Source organism: Phasianus colchicus, chromosome 17, assembly GCF_987193195.1.
Source record: "Phasianus colchicus chromosome 17, bPhaCol1.hap1.1, whole genome shotgun sequence".
Lineage (NCBI taxonomy): Eukaryota > Metazoa > Chordata > Aves > Galliformes > Phasianidae > Phasianus > Phasianus colchicus.
Genome location: NC_143452.1, coordinates 1,326,129 through 1,345,547, shown reverse-complemented (window position 1 = coordinate 1,345,547; position 19,419 = coordinate 1,326,129). Strand labels below are relative to the sequence as shown.

At 49.1% G+C, this 19,419-nt stretch overlaps 3 protein-coding genes across 9 annotated transcripts in view; 1 reads left to right on the top strand and 2 right to left on the bottom strand.

Moving 5' to 3' along the window:
* CPNE1 (copine 1) overlaps positions 1-1,292 on the bottom strand; it is a 48,463-nt gene extending 47,171 nt beyond the window's left edge. The window contains exon 1 of one of the 5 annotated variants that reach the window (XM_031605664.2): positions 1,162-1,292. The gene's annotated coding sequence lies outside the window, so the exon portion shown is untranslated. Of the gene's footprint in view, positions 1-313; positions 441-1,161 lie in introns of those variants that run through there. The other 4 variants (XM_090152259.1, XM_090152258.1, XM_031605663.2 and 1 more) reach the window with 4 other exon arrangements.
* A 4,624-nt stretch (positions 1,293-5,916) lies between these two features.
* On the bottom strand, positions 5,917-17,226 carry NFS1 (NFS1 cysteine desulfurase). Of its 3 annotated transcripts, none has more exons than XM_090152301.1 (13): positions 17,070-17,226; positions 16,894-16,979; positions 16,680-16,796; positions 16,408-16,491; positions 15,508-15,660; positions 14,442-14,535; positions 12,952-13,008; positions 11,670-11,827; positions 10,093-10,198; positions 9,832-9,913; positions 8,443-8,526; positions 8,245-8,334; positions 5,917-7,625 (listed from the first exon to the last, which is right to left on the bottom strand). In XM_090152301.1, the coding sequence occupies exons 1-13, from the start codon at positions 17,170-17,172 to the stop codon at positions 7,562-7,564; spliced, it is 1,278 nt and encodes a 425-aa protein (XP_090008427.1). In that variant the 5' UTR covers positions 17,173-17,226; the 3' UTR covers positions 5,917-7,561. The 3 variants fall into 3 exon arrangements, with proteins under 3 accessions (XP_090008427.1, XP_031461517.2, XP_090008426.1); XM_031605657.2 differs by having other exon boundaries at positions 12,874-13,008; positions 17,070-17,223; XM_090152300.1 differs by having other exon boundaries at positions 12,874-13,008; positions 16,894-17,225.
* A 2-nt stretch (positions 17,227-17,228) lies between these two features.
* Positions 17,229-18,695, top strand: ROMO1 (reactive oxygen species modulator 1). The gene is made up of 2 exons (XM_031605656.2): positions 17,229-17,459; positions 18,504-18,695. Exons 1-2 carry the CDS (start codon positions 17,329-17,331, stop codon positions 18,610-18,612), a joined length of 240 nt encoding a protein of 79 aa, XP_031461516.1. The 5' UTR covers positions 17,229-17,328; the 3' UTR covers positions 18,613-18,695.
* The last annotated feature ends 724 nt before the right edge of the window (positions 18,696-19,419 follow it).

Here is a 19,419-nt window from a genome sequence, read left to right as displayed (position 1 = left end):
ACCTCCAGTATAGCAACCACAGCGTTGCAGATGTCCACAAGCTGAAGAGCCGCAGCGGAATAAGCCAACGTGCTACCAGGGCAGACACGGCGTACACCAAACCAAGCAGCATACCTCAGAAAAGGTGCAAAGCTCCGCTCTGTGTTTAAACTTTCCACAAGACATGGCTTCTGTTTACAACTCTGCATTCTGTCAGAGAGCACCCATCGCTCTCATAAAGGCGTCCTTCCCAGCCAACCTCGCGTGCAGGAGCATAGCAGGGAGGCAAACACCGACCAGAGGACAGGTGCCCCCCACAACACCAACACCGTACCTCTGCGCACCGCCGGGGCTCCACAACACCTCGCGGGCTACACGCCAACAGCCACCGCCATCCACTGCCACGGCACGCCCGATGCGGGGCCCTCGCAGGAGTCCACCGAGGAGCCAACAGCCGGTTGTCCTGCCTAGCCCCGGCACGGCGAGGGGGATAAGAAAGTCACTAAGAAGAATGGGCAACGTCAGGAACGGCTGGTGAAACAAGAGCCGAGAGATTTTTCCAAAGAAAGTTCAGAGAGACTGCAGGCGGGGGGACGCACTGCAACGCCTGCCGCCGCAGAGCCGATTTTTACCGACGACAAACGGCCGTAAGCGACTGCGCGGAGCTCCCCTGGCACTTACGGGGGGGAAACTCGAGGAGCGGCGTCGGCACGGCGGGCAGCGGAGCCCTCCTTCCCGGCAACGCGCGGAGCGTTCGCCCCGCTCCGCCCCCCGGGGCCGCGGAACCCCGCCGCGCCCGGCCCCGCGCCGCCTCCTCGGCCGCCCGCGCCGCCGCCCCGCCGGGCGCGCACCGCCCGCAGCCCCGCCGCCGCACGGCCTCGCGCCCGCAGCCGCGAGGTGCCGGGGCCGGGCCGGGCCCGCGTCGCCCCCCGGCCGCCCGCACGGCTCCGCGGGCCGCGGCGAGAGGCGGCGGGCGGGGGCGCGGCCCGGGCCTCCCCAGCCTCCGCGCGGCCGCAGAGAGCGGCGCCCGCTCGGCGCTCCGCTCCCCTTTGTGCGCGGAGCCGCGTGCAGCCGCGCCCGCCCGCCCGGCCTCCCTCCCCTCACCTCGCCGCGGGCCCGCAACGAGGGGCGGGCGGGCGGTCGGCGCTGGCCCGGCCCGTCCGGGCGCCGCCGCGCTCTTACCGAGGGATCTGTACGGGAAAAAGGGTTAAGAACGGCGCTAACACCGCCCCCGGGCCCCGCTCCGCGCCGAGCCCAGCGCCACCGACCGCGCAGCGCCACAAAATGGCCGCCTCGCTGCGGCGCCGCCACCCGCCGCCAGGGAGGGGCGGGGCCGAGGCCCGGCGGAAGGAGGAGGGCGGGGCTCCGCGCGCGCGCAGCGCCCCCCTGCGGTCGTGCCGCCCTGCCCGGGGCTGCGCGCCGCGTTCGATGGCGCATGCGCAGTGCTGTTCGCGCCTCGCGTCGGGGAGGGCGTGTGTCCGAGGGGCTGTGCTGCGCCCTTACCGCCGCCGGCTTCGATGTGAAGTTAGGGGCCGGACCTGTAGTGCACGGTGCCCCTGCACCATAACATACATTGATGATATGTTGAATTTTCTGGACGTTAACGGCGGTACAAGTGAGCGGAAGCGTTATTGCCGAGTAAACAGCCGTCAGATTGGCGATGAGCCCTGAGGCAACAAGCTGCTGCCTCCTCACGTAAAGAGTCGAGAATTAGGGTTGTGCCGCGTTACCCCGAGTCAGCGCCCTTTTTGCTGTAAATTCCCTTTGCTGCATTCACCCTTCACTTAAACGCTCTCACCGCACACAGCCAGAGCTCGCCCCGGCAGCAGCGCAGCACGGCCCCTCCGTCAGCACCGTGCCTGCGTGGGGCGTTCTGCTCCAGCTCCCATTTCTAACAGAATATAACCAGCGCGGTCTGCTGCACGGAACAAACACGATCATACAGCACACTTTTTATTTGCAGAGCCAGATTGTGACAACTCAGCAGCTGTTCACTAAGCAGCAGTGCTGGCAGGCACTGGGACGCTCACAGAGCCCCACCGCATCTCCCTTCTTACTCTTCCCCATCACCCTCAACCCCTTCCAATGAACAGCCCACACCTGCTCATCTCCTTGGTAACCCTGGCTTTACGGCTTTTAGACTTTATATCTGCTAGGGTTGCCCTGAAAAATGTATCCCTTCTGTCAAGTGAACCCCTCCCTTTTGTCTCCTTAGCCAAGAGGGCCGATGTGGGCCGCTGCACCACACAGCCCCGTTTGCTCTCTGTAGAGTGCTGGTATCTTGTAATTCATTCGTTCTTGTCCTGAGTGGCACCCAACAGAGCCAGCACGTGCATACACACCAGGCACAGCAATGGAAGCTCCCAGGGGCATCCAGCAGCAGGCTTGCTGTGCCTGGCAGAGACCTGCTTGTCCAGCACCCAGCAGGGGCAGCGGGAGCACAGGACTCAGGGCCGCATGCTGCGGCAATGACCCTTCATTGGGCAGGGGTAGGACAACAGAAGGGCAGCGCTGAATACTGGAAGAAAACTAGGAATGTTGGCCTTCTGTGCAACACTTTGAGTCACATCATTGTTGAAACAAAGCCTGCGTGAAAGATTTCACAGATTTGCAGAACAGTTAGGGTTAGAAGGGAACCTCTGGGTCCACCCAGAGCAGTGTACCCAGCACCATGTCCAGGTGGCTTTTGAAGACCTCAGAGGAGGAAACTCCACAACCTTTCCAGGCAACCTGTGCCACTCATACAGCACAAAAGTGCTTCCTAACATTCAGAAGGAACCTCCCATCTGTCAGTTTGTGCCCATCACTTATTGCCCATCTCTGGGCATCACTGAACAGAGCCTGGCTCCATCCTCTCTGCATTCTCAATTCAGGTATTTATGGACACTGATGAGACCCTCTCTTCTCCAGGCTGAACAATCCCACCTCCCTCAGCCTCTCCTCACAGGAGAGGTGCTGCAGTCCCTTAATAAATGTGTGACATTTGCTGCATGAACCAATAAAACAAACTAACTAACAAACCTACAACCGATATAATCCTCCCTAGATTTTTTCCAGACTGTATCCATACCAAATCCACAAAGGGGGCTGCTAAGCGAGTCCCCACACCTCAGCCAGCTGCTGCAGGTCAACAGTGTCCCTGCAGATTGAAGCCAGCACCTCAAACATTATAGTCTGTGCTGCGGTTCAACTGAAGCAAAGTCTGGCACAGATGTCTGTGATTAGGATTACCTCCAAAGAGCAGACTTCAGTGTCTTCTCAGTCATAGCCAAATATTCATAGGGACTGAACTAAATGTTCTCTCAAGAACACTTGAAGAAAATGTGTTTGTAGTGTGGATTAAAAGGAACACAATCCCGGGCTGCTATTAGGAGCATGCCAATTGGCCAAGGGTACCCAAGACGAGTTGGCAGCATGATGCAGTCAGACACCAACAGCAGGGAAAAGAAAGCAGTACAGTGCCTCTGGAAAGCAAAGCACTGTAGGCATTGTTACCACTGGTAACAATGTCCAAATGCACATCTCATATCATGTGTGTGAGAGTTAAGCAGAAAAATGATGTTGTAAAAATATGAATTGAGTTTACTATGTACTAAGAAAATTCTGAAATAGAGCTGGTCTATCTGTGCCCTCTGCTTACACTGAAACTTAAGTAGGATGTTAGATATAAAAGTGGGGGGGGGGGAAAAAAACAACAGCAAAAAAAAAAAAAAACAAAAGCACAGGGCACTTTAAGGTAAAGCTTGATGGAGCCATCATCTGCTGTGCCAATTCCACATTTGAAAGAAAAGTATTTTCTCATTGCATTATGGTTTCGCTATACTGTTTACCTGGAAACATCACCCCAACTCCCAGGCTCCTTGCTTCTCCAGCACACACCACAGATACCATTCAAAAAACACAACCTCTATTCAGCCCTCTTTACAAGGACGCATTTTTGATGAATCTGTTAGTTCACCAAATTACTTGCACTGCTTTGTGTTCTCCTGACCACATGCGCCAGCTGCAAGTTTCAGTTGTTTCCAGATCATTTCTATAAATGTTCAGCAGAAACAATCCTTACAGAAACTTCCCAGAAACTCTTTTCTTTTCACTCCTCATATTTATATTTGAAATCCGTCAGTCAGCTATTCGTTCTGAATTGCCTTATTGATTCTGCGCAGTAACTCCAAAGTCTCCTAGAATAAACTCCATTTTTCAGAGTTTTACTACACCTGCTTAACACAAAACCTCTTTGCTCTGAAGTTGGAGCTTTACTTGAGCATCCCGTACCAGCTTTTTTTTTACTGTTCTTTTCTATAAAAGGATGAAAGGAAATGGCCTCAAGTTGTGCCAGGGGAGGTTTCAGTTGGATGTCTGGAAAAACTTTGTTACAGAAAGGGTTGTTATGCATGGGAATGGGCTCCCCAGGGAAGTGGTTGAGTCACCATCCCTGAATGTGTTTAAAAACTGTTTGGATGTGGTGCTCAGGGACGTGATTTAGCAGAGGGCTGTTAGAGTTATGGTGGTATGGTTAGGTTGTGGTTGGACTTGATGACCTTTAAGGTCTTTTCCAACCTGAGCAATTCTATGATTCTCTAAGCATGCGGAAGATCAGCTGTCAGAGTGCTCAGTTCTCCCAAGCATTCAGCTTGTCCATTCTGAAAAGTGACCTTCACTTCTCCCGCTGCGGGACCTCATTTGGTGTCCTGAGTTTTAATCAAAACTGTCTTTAATAGTGATCTCTTAGACCAACTCTGTGGGACTCGGCTTTGGGAAACTGCACCTTTTCAAAGCACAGAGCATACCAATGTGCACAAAGCACAGCAAAACCAATGTGACTGAACACAGCGAGTGTGACTGAAGTCACACCATAGAACAGCAGTTCAGTCAATTGGGCAGATACAAGATCTAAAATGAGGCCGTTATTTTGCTGGAAGCAATAGCTTTTATGTTAATTTTTCACTTTTTAAATTTAATGATTTTTGCCTGTCTGCACAATATTGTCAACAAACCTTTTAACTGTCTGTTTCTCTTTCCACAAGTCTAACACAGCTAATTCCATATCATCTTCCCTGGGAAATGCTAGCTTAGCAGTTAGGCTATGTTATTTTCTATGAGCTTTTAGAAGTACTAAAACCCATCAAAGAGAATTTCTTTGCTTTTCTTGCATATTGCCTAACCCTTTCACACTACTGGATGTCTGTTCTAGTCCTGGACATTTGTTCTATTCTTAATGATCACACTGTCTCAACTTTTATAGCATCTACAGAGCAATGACACTAAATCCTCACCCTTCTTACCTTCTACTATTAAATTAACACCCTGCAGATGGCTTCAATTAACTACCAACAAAGCCCACAAAATGCAGATACGTCCACTTGTAAAAATCCCTTACAGAGAAATTCACTTCCCTACAAAAAGCCTCAACTGCGTTCAGTAGTGTACAAATAGATATTCAGCATTACTACTTCTTTGTTCTCTCATGGCTGAGAATTATCTCCATTATTAATTATTCCTCTTCTTGACCTATTTGCATTTTCAAACATTGTTTAATAGTGTGAATGAGTTGCCCAAACCTTTACATGTAGTATTTATATATGATAGTACATGAGAGGCACTAAGGACGTTCACAATTTGCGTTCCCTTTTCTCCAAGTAATCACAACCTAAGCTAGGCATATTTAAAAATATGTATTAGGTCAGATCTGACACTAGGTGTGAGAGGAACGACTCAACAAAAGTCAAATGTCAGCTTGATGAGAGAAAGAGCACGTATCAGCGTGCACAAAAAAACTTACCTGCCTCTGTCATCTGATGAGAGACTGCAATTTAGCAACTTACTGATCGTGCCCAAAGGTTGAGCCAGAGAAGAGGATCCCCAAAAATAGTGCTCTAATTTATTTTTCTTGATTTACTTCAACTTTATAATTACCTACAAAGACTCAAAGTAGCCAAGTTAAAGTCTTATCTATATTTTTATAGTCCATGAAGCACAAAGAACACATTCATAAACATACAGCTCTACAACATGCTGGGGAATTCTTATCACATGCTTAACCCAGAAAACCACACATGGCCCAAAGATAAAATATAATACAAACAATGTCTCTCAAACCTAGTTATGCATATGAGAGTTTTAAAAACATGGTGATGAAACACAAGGTGCCAGTCAGTCATACAATATTAAAAGTGCTAAAGCTAGTAATTTCAAATAGAACAATTCAGGATTAGCTTTGCATTACAACCAAATCTGTCCTTTTTAACAGAAGAAGGAACAATTCTATAATTCAATCCACTCTGTGAGATTTAACTTCAGCTCTTCCATACAATGCTTCATCCTCGAGGTAGATACTACTCAGAACTGGTGACATACCATCTATAATGTATATTAAATTCTGCATCCATCAACCAAGAAACTAATGTGAGAGCTGTCTGCTTATGCAACTGATAAAAGGCACTTCGTAATACAGGGCTAAGTTTCCTACTGGAAAGATCACCAGAGGTACAAAAGGAGAAATACTGATGTGAATCCATCTAATCAAATCCATTTTAATAGACACTTTTCCCCAGCATTTGCAGGGAATGGATTCCCATGGAAGTCTCTAAGAAGACAAGTTAGCTCTGGCACACTAAGAAAAAACTCCAGAGCCACATGTTCCTACCTACTGACAAAACATCCAGGTTCACCCACTGAGCAAGACTTCCAGAAGCAAAGGCAAAGGCTACAGTAATGGCAAAGGACTCACTACAAGGGGAAAAAAGCAAAACTAGAAGACATTGGACATTATGTGCTTCCCCTCCTCCACCAATGGAGTACCAACTAAACTGCTACTGCAACTGAAGCTGGCATATTCTGTGTCCTCCTCTCCCACTCAGTCTTTTTTTTTTCTTTACTCTGTAGGAAAAAACAAACGAAGGGGACAGCAAAGTGCATTATAATGGTATCCTAAATTCCGTAACACCATACAATGGTTTGTATTAATGCACACTGGTCTGTACAAGCAGCACACACAAAAAAAATAAAAGCGCAAAAACTAATAAGTTTTAGGGGAAAAAAGAGTTCACAACTCCACATACAACTTAATTGTGAAGGCACATAGCCACAGTGAGGCATCCTTTTCCTCTAGAAATGCCAAACTTCTTCCTACATAAAAAATTCTCACAACGTATTTAAGCAGCACAAAAACACCTGCAGTTGCAAGGCTGCCTGCCTCTAGAAGAACCAGTGGCCCTGCAACAGGTCTGTGCTGCAAACAGAACAGCTATACAGGATGTTTTACGCTGAGAAGGAACAATCTCTCACCAGGATTCCACAGTTTCATTTTTTACATTGCAAAATACATTTCCAAATAGAATACATCTCAGCACAAATTGCTGAGTGTAAATATAAATGCGATGGCTGTTACGTCATCCTGCCTTTCTCCAGTATACAGACTAGTTTAATTTTTGGCTTCTTAGGCTGTTATCAGAAAAGGTAGCTTTCCATTCAAATTGCAGATGATAACAAGCTGAAATGTGCTGCACAGTTTTGTTCAGGAATGTACAGAAAATGCATCTTAATCCACTTCTATCTAGTCCATGCATGGATAGAGCTTGTTTTCTCAGTGCTGACTCCATTTAATGCTTTTGAGGTCAATTCCATCCTGCACCATTTCCCAAAGAGGACTGCAAAGAAGAAAGAAAAAATGAGTGCTGTCTAAAACACAAAGGACAACAACCACCAAATAGGAACATCATCAACTACACAACAAATTCAGCTGTATCTATCTGCCTTGGCCTTCTGGAGGTCAGTGAACTTCACATGATGAATCTCCAGTGTTCTACTCAGACAAAATACAAAAAGTGAGAAGGAAGGTGCTCATTTCTTGCTTCCATTTTAGGCATGAAATACACATTTCTTAGAGACTGAGACTTCATATTTTACACCTCCCAGATAAGTCAGAGACCTTTCAGTTTCCCCAAAATAAAACAAAGTGCATACATGCAGTAATACCACATCTGGCTTATAAACTTTGAGTTGCCCACTCTCCACGCTTGCCCTACTCGCAGTGTTTCCTCTATAGACAGGCTCTGGGAAATGGTTTGTTGACAGGTTTGTTTGCTTAATCATTTTTCACTACTGTTAAGATCAAGCCCACTACACACTCTGGCAACACTATTTCTTTGTGTACAGAGATTTTTTTATGTACAGGTTTTTAAAGCAGACAATTTATTTCAATTAAATCCAGTTCCTCAAATGATTACCATACTAAGAAGTCTTTAAATTCAATAAAAGATGGCTCACCTCATTTCCCTCAGTCTCTTAACATGCTGTATGCATTTCTGCACTGTATAATCTATTTCTTCTTCTGTAGTGAAACGACCAATGCCAAATCTAAAACAAAGGAAAAACATTAGTAATTGGAATAGTGTGCATGTGGATGAGAGAATTTTCAGCAAAAAGAAACATATCTGGAAGCAATAGGAAAATCACTCCACACACCTTATAGAGGAGTGAGCCAAGTCTTCGTCTGCTCCGATTGCCCGCAAAACATATGAAGGCTCCAGAGAAGCTGATGTGCAAGCACTAGGGAAAGGGAAGAAAGGCCAATCTCACACTTAAATTCACATGCAGATGCTACACTTCTCCAACATAGAACAGCTCACTTACACATTTAATATTATTAACCTTTACAACAATTGATAGCAGGTTCCTCACCCTCTTGGAAATAACTAGTGAACAGAAGGAGACAGGAGCAAGGGTAGTAGTATTTCTGCTGCTAAAGAATGACAGGAGCAGACGTGACATGGAAATGAAGGATAAGTTAGGAGCACGAGGAGAGAAGAGAATACATAGATAACATTGTGCATTAATACAATGCCAAACAGAAGCAGCAGTACTGCAGCCCAAGAGGTAGCTGAAGTAGAAGCTGTGCAAAGAAGATAAAAGAGCCAAGGCAGAACAAGACAGGGAAGGCAACATATCAACAGGAGCATTAAAAAAGAAAAAAAAAAGATTTCACAAGTCGCTGCCTGGCAGCAATACAAATCAATAAAAAACAATGCACAGAGGAATGCGGAGCAAGATGGCCTGGTGATGATAGTGAGGACACAGAACCTCCATCCTCGAGCAGTAGGCAAAACTGGCTACGTGTTGTTATGCAATTTGAACAGGTAGCAACTTGCAGCACAAACCATACAGCCGCTTAAAACAAGCGCATGAAGCAGAGCCTCAGAACAGATTTTCACGTTAAAGCAGCATTGGCCTTCACAGTCATGTGAAGACTTGTTCTCCTTGTTCACAATACCAACGTGTTTCAAACTGAGATACGCACTTCTGACTTTGTTCTCAGAGGTGAGAAAAGGAAGGCACTTCATTAATTTCATCATAAGCATGAAGCTGGTCTTAATAGCAGAAATGTTGCTCCTGTAGAGTCAATACAGCTCTCTAAGAGTGTACTGAGTTTCCTTTCTGCTTTAGCATTAAACACAGACACTATTAACCAAGGTAATTCAGATATCTGTCCAGCCTCACTAGGTACTAGTTATGATCTGTTTGAAACACTGCTGAAGGACAGAAGCCCCAACGATGGCAGCCTTTAGAAAGAATGTCACAGTCAAGTTCACTCAGATGGCACAAAACAAGTTTGTAAAGCTGGCAGGTAGGAATTCCTGCTTTTTTTGTTTTCAGGATGAGTAAATTTGACCTTCAGTTGAAATGTGCCGCTTCACAAAACCACCATCCCAGAATGCAGTCATTGGCAGGCTGACTCACCAACCAGCCCAGCAAGTACTGGGTGCAGAGTAGATCCTTCCTTACTTTGTAAGTTTATTAGCAGACGTTATTTTCTCTCCAAAATATACTGCTCTCCTTCCTACACATCCCACCTACCTTCCTGAAGATAGAGCCACGTCTTTCAGAGCCATGAGAAGACTCTCTCCTTCCACATACGCAAAAGATAAATTGATGCATCCTACAAAAAATAAATGAAATAGAAAAAAGGAGAACTCCCATCAAATGAAATGCACAGTAGGTCCTATAGCACACAGCAGTACTTGCACCATGCTTGGCTACAGTGCATTATTCAGCCATGGCGATTAATAGCAAGGAGAAAGACGTTTCTAACCTGGGTCAGGGTTCTTCTAGCATTACCTGGATAACGATGCTCTCTGTCTCCATTCATAACCACATCTGGAACTTCACTCATTATTTTTGTAACAAGCCGTTCTGCCAGTTGTGAGATTCGCTTATGGTCATACTAAGCAAAGAAACCAAAGAAGAGATCAAAATAAGGAACAGCACATGTCTGAGCTCACTAAACTGCTCGTGCCACCAGCCGTACATGGACTGAAGTAGATGGTTGTGGCTATATTACATCTGAACCTTAAAAAGGGAACTTTAAAACTCACACTCTACAGTAGACTCTTCTAAAAGAGAACTGCCAGTTTGATGCTAGCTAATTCAGCCTTCAAAACATTACAAATCATTCAGAAAGATCTATCTACAAACAAACAGCCAAAGCCAAACAGAAGTGCCAAGTTTTTGTACTTAAATACAAGCAAGGCACATGACATTAAATGACTTATCTAGCAACACAACCAAGGGCATCTATTACAGCAGAAGTGTTCCTTACTTGCCTAGGAGCATTCAAGGCGTATTGCATAAAACACGGACTCACAATGAGTTGTCACATGGCAGAGTTGGGAACTCAACCATCACGTGACTTTACAACATGTAACCTCCACAGTGAGGGCTTCCCATGAGCAGAGTCTCGTTCTAAACTAAAAACAATGCCACTTGCCCTACGAAAGCAGTAAGGTACAGCATCAGCTCCAGTGCTCAGAAACGGACAGACACACACGTGTAATTCATACTTGCTTACAATAGCCTGGTCACATTCTCCAAAAACAAACAAACAAACAAACAAACAAAAAAAAAACAAAAAAACAACACCCTTTAAAAGGAAACAAACTTCCCAATATGTTTTTTTTTTTTTAAATGCCAGAATTCTGACAGAGTAGGAAAAGGCTCCAGATGTGAGGCTCCTGCAGCACTGAGGCTCTGTGGGCTCTTCAGCTTCCAACAAGGCTTCAGTAACCACCAGCCCTGATGGTGGATCCCTGCCTGCCTCACAGGAAGCACCTCCACTCATGTGAACAGATGTGTCCCACCAGCAGCACATATAGCCTTAAATATCAGAACTAGCAAATAGATCAAGCAAGAATGAAACAACAACCCACCATTAAATTGTTAGTTTCAAAGCTCCAGCAAACCTGAACTTACATACATTTAACAGAATCATGCAATGGTTTGGGTTGGAAGGGACGTTTACAGATCACCCAGTCCAACAGAACAGCGAATTAGAAAGTCTTGTTGTTTCAATACACATTAGATAAGCACGATTTATTCAGCTTCAGAGGGCTGTAGTATGTTTGCAGAGCAGTGGGACAAGTACAAGCACTTAAAGCTGTATTTCACTAAAACCATAAATCTTCAGTCTGTTGTGAAAAACCAAGATTCAAACCACTTCAAGAGAAAAAACTAAGGAAGCTGAAAACCATCTTCCAGTTATACAAAAACTCCTGACCCTGAAGATCCACAAACTTTTACTTCATGTTCCAAAAACCAAATTTAGCTACACAGACACAAAATGAGCGATGGAAGCCAAGCTCAAACCGGCCCTGCTGTGTTACCTCCTGGCAGCCAGTCGGCCACGCTCTCCCACGTACCTCCATCTCTTCCTGTGCCACCTCACACGCCGCCCCCAGGCCCACAGCCAGCGGTGTGGGCACAGTCCCCGATCGCAGCCCCCTCTCCTGGCCTCCCCCGCTCTGCAGGGGTTCCAGCCGCACGCGCGGTCGCCGGCGAACGTAGATGGCACCAACCCCTGGAGAACAAGGAGAGAGCTGGATGCGTGCAGTACACATCTACAGTTCTGCAAGTATGAAAAGGAACTCCAAGATTTGGAAGCGCTTGTTTCCACAGCAGACGCACTCTCGGCCACCTCGCTGGAGAAAAACGCGGTGAACGCGTACAGAAGCACAATGCTTTCTGGAAGAAGTTCGCTCCCATTCTGCACTCCCAGAGCTTCTGACATGGGAGGAGCTCACGTTCTCCCAGAACACTTCAGCACCTAAAGGCTCTGCGCTGCCCGCACTGGCAGCTCCTGAGAAGATGAATTTCAGCCCTTTGCTCCAAAACTTCTGTGCACAGATATCTCATTCATTGAGGTGCCCATTCTGACTTCTACCTCAAAGCTGCAGAACTCCTTAGTAGGCCAGCCACAAATCCCACAAGGTCCCCCCTCAGCCTTTGGACTTCTGTTTCTGAATAACATTTAGAATATGACAAAGCTGATTTCTGCCTCTGTACATCCTGTGTCACAAACCACATGGACTGAGACAGTGATAACAGCCAAACTTTTGTTGCCTGGGATTTGGCCGCAAAACACATAGCTGGATTTTAAACCCCATTCTGCAGAGATGTACAAAGAGGGACGAGTGGGAAGAAGCCATGGGGAGCAGATGACCAAAATCACTGACCTTAAACTTTCCGCTTACCTTTTGATCTCTGTGTTACAACTTACCCTTGGATCTAAACTCAGCCCCACAACTCTGTGATATTTCAACCACTGCAGCATAACAGCTGCTTCATACCATTCAAAAGAGCCGCTCATCCTAACACTACCACCGTTACAAGACACCATTTCTTCCTTGGGAGAAGCCAGCTCACAACCCATAAGCACTGAAGACAACCCAGCAGCACTGCCCGACCCACTGCACAGCCAGCCCCTGCCAGGCCGAGAACAAACCTCTACAGATTAAGTGATGGTAACATTCACTACAACAGACAGGCCTGACTTTCTGCCTTGCGCTGTTATTTCTTAAGGCAAACATGAAAAACAATTCTTTATAAAAGCACTTCAATGAATACCTTTGGGCCCATAAATTTTATGGCCACTGATGCTCATTAGATCAATTTTCAAGTCATTGACATCCACAGGAATTTTACCAATTGCTTGTGCAGCATCCGTGTGGAAGAAAACTTTACGTGCACGGCAGATCTCACCTGGAATAAAAACACAAAAGCAAGAAAGAAAAACATGACCTCACCTAATTGTTATGACTCCAATGCTTCCAACAACGAATCTAACGCAGCAGTTTATAGCAGAGACAAGTCCCAAGGTGCCAAAGGAAGAAATGCACATTGTCACATCTCTCTTATAGTTCAGTCAAGTGCCTGCAGCTGTTCAGAAGCTCTCCTACTGCTGGGCAGTTTCAGGCAGGTCACGAGGCAGGGCTATGGCGAGCTCCTTCAGCTGAAAAGTTAAAAGGTCTTCCTCTGCTCAGAACTGGGACTGTTTCCAAACTCACACCTGCCAAGGCATGGCCCTGTTTAACTACAGAGGGCTGAAATGGACACCCAGATTTCTCAACAGCAGGACAAAATTATGTTTTCTTCTTATTTTTCTTCTCAGCATCTGTCTAGTACAAGCTTACTCTCACGCTTATTCTTGCCAAGAGCAAGTGGCATTAAAAACCCTATTGCCCCGGTACATTTTACAGTACTCAGCTTCTTGCTCAGAGCATAAACTGGTGACATCTCAACTCACTCAAGTCTACTATCCTTTTTTTTTTTTTTTTTTCCTTTGCATCCAGAGCTCAAATACACTGAGGGAAAAGGAAATAAAAAACAAACCACTCATCTTCCACAAAACCTGTATTTCACACAAACACATCCCACACTTCTCTGGGCAAAACATTTGGCATTATCTTGTTAGTTCAGGCAGAATCTTCTCTTGTGGTCCATTAAGAAGCAGAAGCAGAGCTCCTGCTACTGCTAACAGGAGCTCACAGCCTTCATACTGCCAGTGCCCCAGGCCAGTTCTGCAAGGCCTGGTCTATTTGGCTCCTTATCAAGGTGTTATGAGAACATCATTTGAACGTGGGACAATCACAACAGCCTTGGGAGTACAGACACAGGATGATAACAGAGCCCTCAGGGCTCTAAGCAGCTCAGTGATGGTCAGTTACTGGTCAATAATGAAGACACATAATCCTGAAGACGGGGAAAACAGACTGGGGCACTCATAGTGCTGCTTTCAGGGGGAGAGGGAAAGAAAAAAAAAGAAAGCAGAATCTAAGCAAGAGGAAAAACAGCTGCAGAGCAAGATAAGCTGCCTGTCACAGCCTGGAAAAACAACACCTTCCAGAACCATGCAGGGCACAGGCCTGAGCCTAAAAACTGCATATAAACTTCAACATCTTATAAAGGACATCTTGAGTACGGGGAAGGAGGATTTTCTGGGATCATGCTCACAGGAACTGCTAACACACAACCGCAGTGAGATCCCGAGAGCTACACAGGTATGTTACTATGTTACATCTAAGATTTTACATAAATGTAGATGTACATGTTTCTGTAGCACTTGACTATGAATATATTCTGTAAAACGGCCCAAAGTGACATCGGGAGGCCACTGGCAGCAGGTGTCTACTTACCAATGTCACGAATTGGCTGCTTCACTCCTATTTCGTTATTCACAGCCATCACAGAAACCAAGCTTGTGTCTGGTTGGAAGGCAGCCTCCAGCTCCTGGTGAACATTCAGGCAGACAGAAGTTGCAACTCAAAGCAGAAAATTCACGACACACACAGTTTGCCAGCAAGCCTCAGCCCTCAGCCCCCAAACACCATCAGCAGCCCCCAGGTTCTGACAAGTGTGAGCTGAGTGCTGAGCACAGAAATACCCCACACGAGCACAGAATGCTGGCAGGAAGCAGTGTGCTGAGCTGCATTTCTGTACATCCCAGTATGCACGGGACACCCGACATTGCCAAGGAGCACAAGCTTTTGCTATATGTCTCATACATTGCCCTGAACTATTTTTTTAATGAATTAAACTCCCAGGAGACAGTGTAACCACCCCATCTAGACACAGCGAGGCTGACTGCAAAGCAAATGCACCATATACACAGAAGCATTACGCAAAGGAGGAGTGCACCAGCAAATTTCTCCATGAATGTCATTAACCCTTCCCTGCCTGCTGGCCTGATCCATCCCTCCACCACACACACACACCCCTCTCTGAGCTACACAGCATGCCTAGACATAAAGCCAATGCTGTCTTTTTACAGGACACAACCAAGGAAATCTGCACGCAGAACTTCTCAGTCTCAGGACTGTGGCCACCACACCCAGAAGGAAGCACTGCAGTCCCTGTGCCTGCTGCCTCGAGTAGCTCCAGGCAGGAAATTCACCACCCGTCATGCACCAAAGCCAGCTGCAGCTCAGCCATGGGCCTCCACAGGTGCTCAACAGCTCTGCCTGCTGGAGGAGCTGACAGCAGCTGTGATGAGAGATGGGCTCTGGCAGATAAGCCTGGGACACCAGACAGAACAGAGAATCCTCCAAATGCAACAGATTGGACTGTGAATCTCCTACTGTGGTGTGATATTTATCATCCTTTATCTCTGTATTATTAAGAGGACACGAGGTCCCCTTCGGCACCAGCCCCACATACAAACCTCTTCTATGTTCACCATCTTTCTGCCGTTCGATATCTCACCTTCAAATCGATCAGCCCATTTTTTTGGACAGGCAGGTAAGTGATCTGAAAGCCTTCAGCCTCCAGGGAGCGGCAGGAATCCAACACACACTTGTGCTCTGTCTGCGTGGTAATGATGTGCTTCTTCCTGGACTTATAGAACCTCGCAACACCCTGCCAGGCACAGCACACGCACAGGAAATTCGCTGTTAGGTCAGCCAAGAGAGCGAGCTTTGTGTAAGATGCTCAAAATCAAGAAAAAAAATATGAAATCCTTAATGTGAAAGGTGTAATTCACACCAGGCAACTCTGTGAGCACTCACTCCACAAAAGCATCTCACTTCCAGAACACTGTGAAAAAACGCCACAGACAGAAATCCATACGCTGCTGAATAACAAATACCTGTTACAAACCTGCTATGGAGTCACGTGCAATGAGAAGCCTGAACGACCACACACTGCAGACTAGAGGTTAAAACACAACTAGTCTTAGAGAACACTTGTGATTAGCATCTCCACTGTTTCCTAATGAAGATACCTACTGAGCAAGCAGCAGAGCTGCACTCGGTGCACATCAGATGAGCATTCATTTTACCTCTGTGTAAAACTGGAGTCACACCCTGAGCCAAGTTGTGCGCGCTTGACAAAAAGCCACGATGTATTTTAAAGCACAGGAGATTGGATCTGAATTTCGTGGACTCGTGGGGCCGAAGGTGGAGCACAGCACTGCTTTTTGCCACGGAACAGCTCCAGCCTCGGGAATGAGGGCGAGCGCAGCGCTGCGGGCAGAGCCCACGGGCACAGCAGTGCGTGCAGCACAGCCGGCACGGCGCTCAGCACGCAGCCCTGCCTGAGGCTGACGTTGCACAGAGCTCCGGACGGGTCTGCTTAACACGATGCGTACCAGCACGGCCCCGTTACCTTGATGGCCATATTATTGGATTCCGTAGCCCCGCTGGTGAAAATGATTTCTCTCGGATCTGCTCCTATTAAATCCGCGACTTGCTGTCGAAAAAGAAACGCAGGTTCGAGGCGACGCGATAAAACGCCACGAATTCACCATTCCGCTTTCGAGAGCGCGCCGTGGGGCGCCCGAGGCCCGCGGGCGGCCCGTTACACCGCCGGCATCCAGCGCAGCCGCCTCCCCCGGCCCCGGATCGCGGCGCGCGGTTCGGCCCGCGGCCCGCACTCACCCGCCGGGCGCGCTCGGTGGCGGCCTCGCTCTCCCATCCGTACGCGTGGGTGCGGGAGTGCGGGTTCCCGTAGCAGCCGGTCAGGTAGGGCAGCATGCGGTCCAACACCCGCGGGTCCTGCGGCACACACAACACAACACAACACAACAACACAACGCGGCGCTCAGCGCAGCTCCGCCGACGGCACCGGGCGGGCGGGGAGCCGGGCACGAACCAGCGGGGTGGTGGCCTGCACGTCCAGGTACAGCGGCCGCAGGGCTCCGGCTCCAGCTCCAGCTCCGTCTCCGTCGCCGCGCGGCCCTGCGGAGAGAGCGAGGCGGGTGAGGCGGGTGAGCCGGCCGTCGGGAGCCGTCGGGAGCCGTCGGGAGCCGCGCAGCCGCCCGGCCGTACCCGCTGCGCCCGCCTCGGCCCGCGTTCGCGGCGCCGCCGCCGAGAGCCGCCGCGGGGAGGGGAGAACCGCCCGCAGGGCCGGCGGGCATCGCCACAGCTGCATGGCCGCGGGGAGGCAGGGAGCGACGGCCGGGCGGCGACGACGCGGCGCCGCTCCGCCCCTTCCGTCCGTGCCGGAAGCGGAGGCCGAGGCGGCGGCGAGGTGCGGGGCGCTGCGGGGAGCCGAGCGCGGAGCTGAGCGCGGGGCGCTGCGTCGCAGATGCCCGTGACCGTGGGCCCGTACGGGCAGTCGCAGCCCAGCTGCTTCGACAGAGTGAAGATGGGCTTCGTGATGGGCTTCGCCGTGGGCATGGCCGCCGGGGCGCTGTTCGGCACCTTCTCGTGCCTCAGGTTGGCGGGGCGGGCGGGGCTCCGCTGTGCGCGGCGGGGCTGCGGGACCGCGGGGCGCCTGGCGGGGCGGCGCTCGGCGTGTGGTGAAACGCGGGAAGGGGGCAGATCGCAGAACTCGGGCCGGTGAAGTTCGTTAAAGAGCGTTCCGGTCCCCTTCGGACCCCGGGGACGTTTGGGCGCGCCGCCCCGTGCGTCCCGGCGGGGTGCGTGCGGCTTCGGGCTGCGAAGGATCGGTTGTACTGGAAAAGCACGGCCACGTTACTGGGCCGCGCCGGGCCGCGGGGAAATGCTAAAGAGAAATCGGGCACCGCTGCAGCTCCTGAGAGCCAAACAGCAGAAGAAGTGTCTGAGAAGAAATGGCTATTTTGCTTCGGCCCAACCTCATGTAAACACGGGCTGGAGAACAGAAGTGTGTCTGAGTGCTTCCAGACCTTTGGAACTTTTCTCACGTTGAAAATCCAGCACCAGTAGTGCATAGGAAGTTCGTTCACAACGTGGCTCGTGGTGTGATGGTGTTACACATGCTGCAGTCGGAGAGGCTGACGGTACAGCGGCTAAAACTCCTTTATTCCTTCCATTCAGATCCCTGGCAGCACCGAGCTGTTTCCCCTGACGTTAAGGGCTGTGGGGCTCTGGCCGTTAGAGATGCTCCCCTCCTCTGTGCTCCTTGTGCAGCCCGTCCCACAGCTGGCAGCACGCCTGCTTGTGGAGCTGGGGCACAGCACCCCCGTGTTCTCCCTTGAGCTGACCCTGGCACAGCCCAGCAGCACGGAGCAGTGCTGTGTCTGAGATGTGGCTGGGACAGAACTGTCCCAGGGCTTGGAGCAGTGGTACAAACCAGCCCCAGTTTTCCTTGTGGCAGGTCAGGTCTCTGGCTGCTGGCAGAGCCTGGGGGCATTGCTTCACATTGAGCCTGGAGAAAGGAGAACAGATTCGGGCTCCCCTGCGGCCGTTAGCTGGCTGCATCAGTTGGTTTCTGCTGTGTATGTATGTCTGCATCGGGCTTCAGCCTTGATGTAATTTTTGCCTTTTTCTTCATCTCAGGATCGGCATGAGAGGTCGAGAGCTGATGGGCGGAGTTGGCAAAACGATGATGCAGAGCGGTGGGACGTTCGGGACGTTCATGGCTATAGGCATGGGAATCCGCTGCTGAGCTGGAGCTCGGGCTTCTAATCCAGGGCGTCCCAGCCCAGCCACCCCCTGTACCATAATAAATAAAGTCTTTAGATAATGAAATGGAGTGGGTTTTGTGATGTTGTGCCACACCACCTCTGTGCTGTAGCATCTTCATGTAGACATCATCTTTACAGGATTTCTACTGTCCTCACCTCCTATGCTCCATGAGAATGAGAATTCACACCCCTGTGCACTTCATTAAAGTTTCTCGAGCAGTGAACACACTTTTCCCTCTGCTGCTTGGGCAGCTCACATTTCTGATGCAGAACCGGTCCACTTCATTCCTGCACTCTCCCAGTCTAGGAATTATTTTGTGGTTAATTCAGATCAGCTACCAAATTTCTCTCGTATTGCAATAACATCTGAAGTCACCTGGGAAGAATACAGGGATGCCGTCCGGACTTGCAGGCGTGGGATCAGGAAAGTCAAGGCACAGGCAGATCTGAACTTGGCGAGGGATGTGAAAAACAATAGGAAGACTTTCTACAGGTACACTGACCAGAAGAGACAGGCCAAAGCGAGTGTACCTCCTTTGGTAAATGTAAAAGGAGAACTGGCTTCAATGGACGAGGAGAAGGCTGAGGTACTGAATGAGTTCTTTGCCTTGGTCTTCGCTGGCGGCCAGGATTCCAGCACTTCTCACATCCCTGAGCCCTGCATCCCTACACCTGTAGGTGGAGACTGGGGCAGTAAATCCCCCCTACTGTAAGGACAGAGCAGGTCCAAGACCACCTGATGAGACTGAATGTGTACAAGTCTATGGGGCCGGGTGGCGTGCATCCCA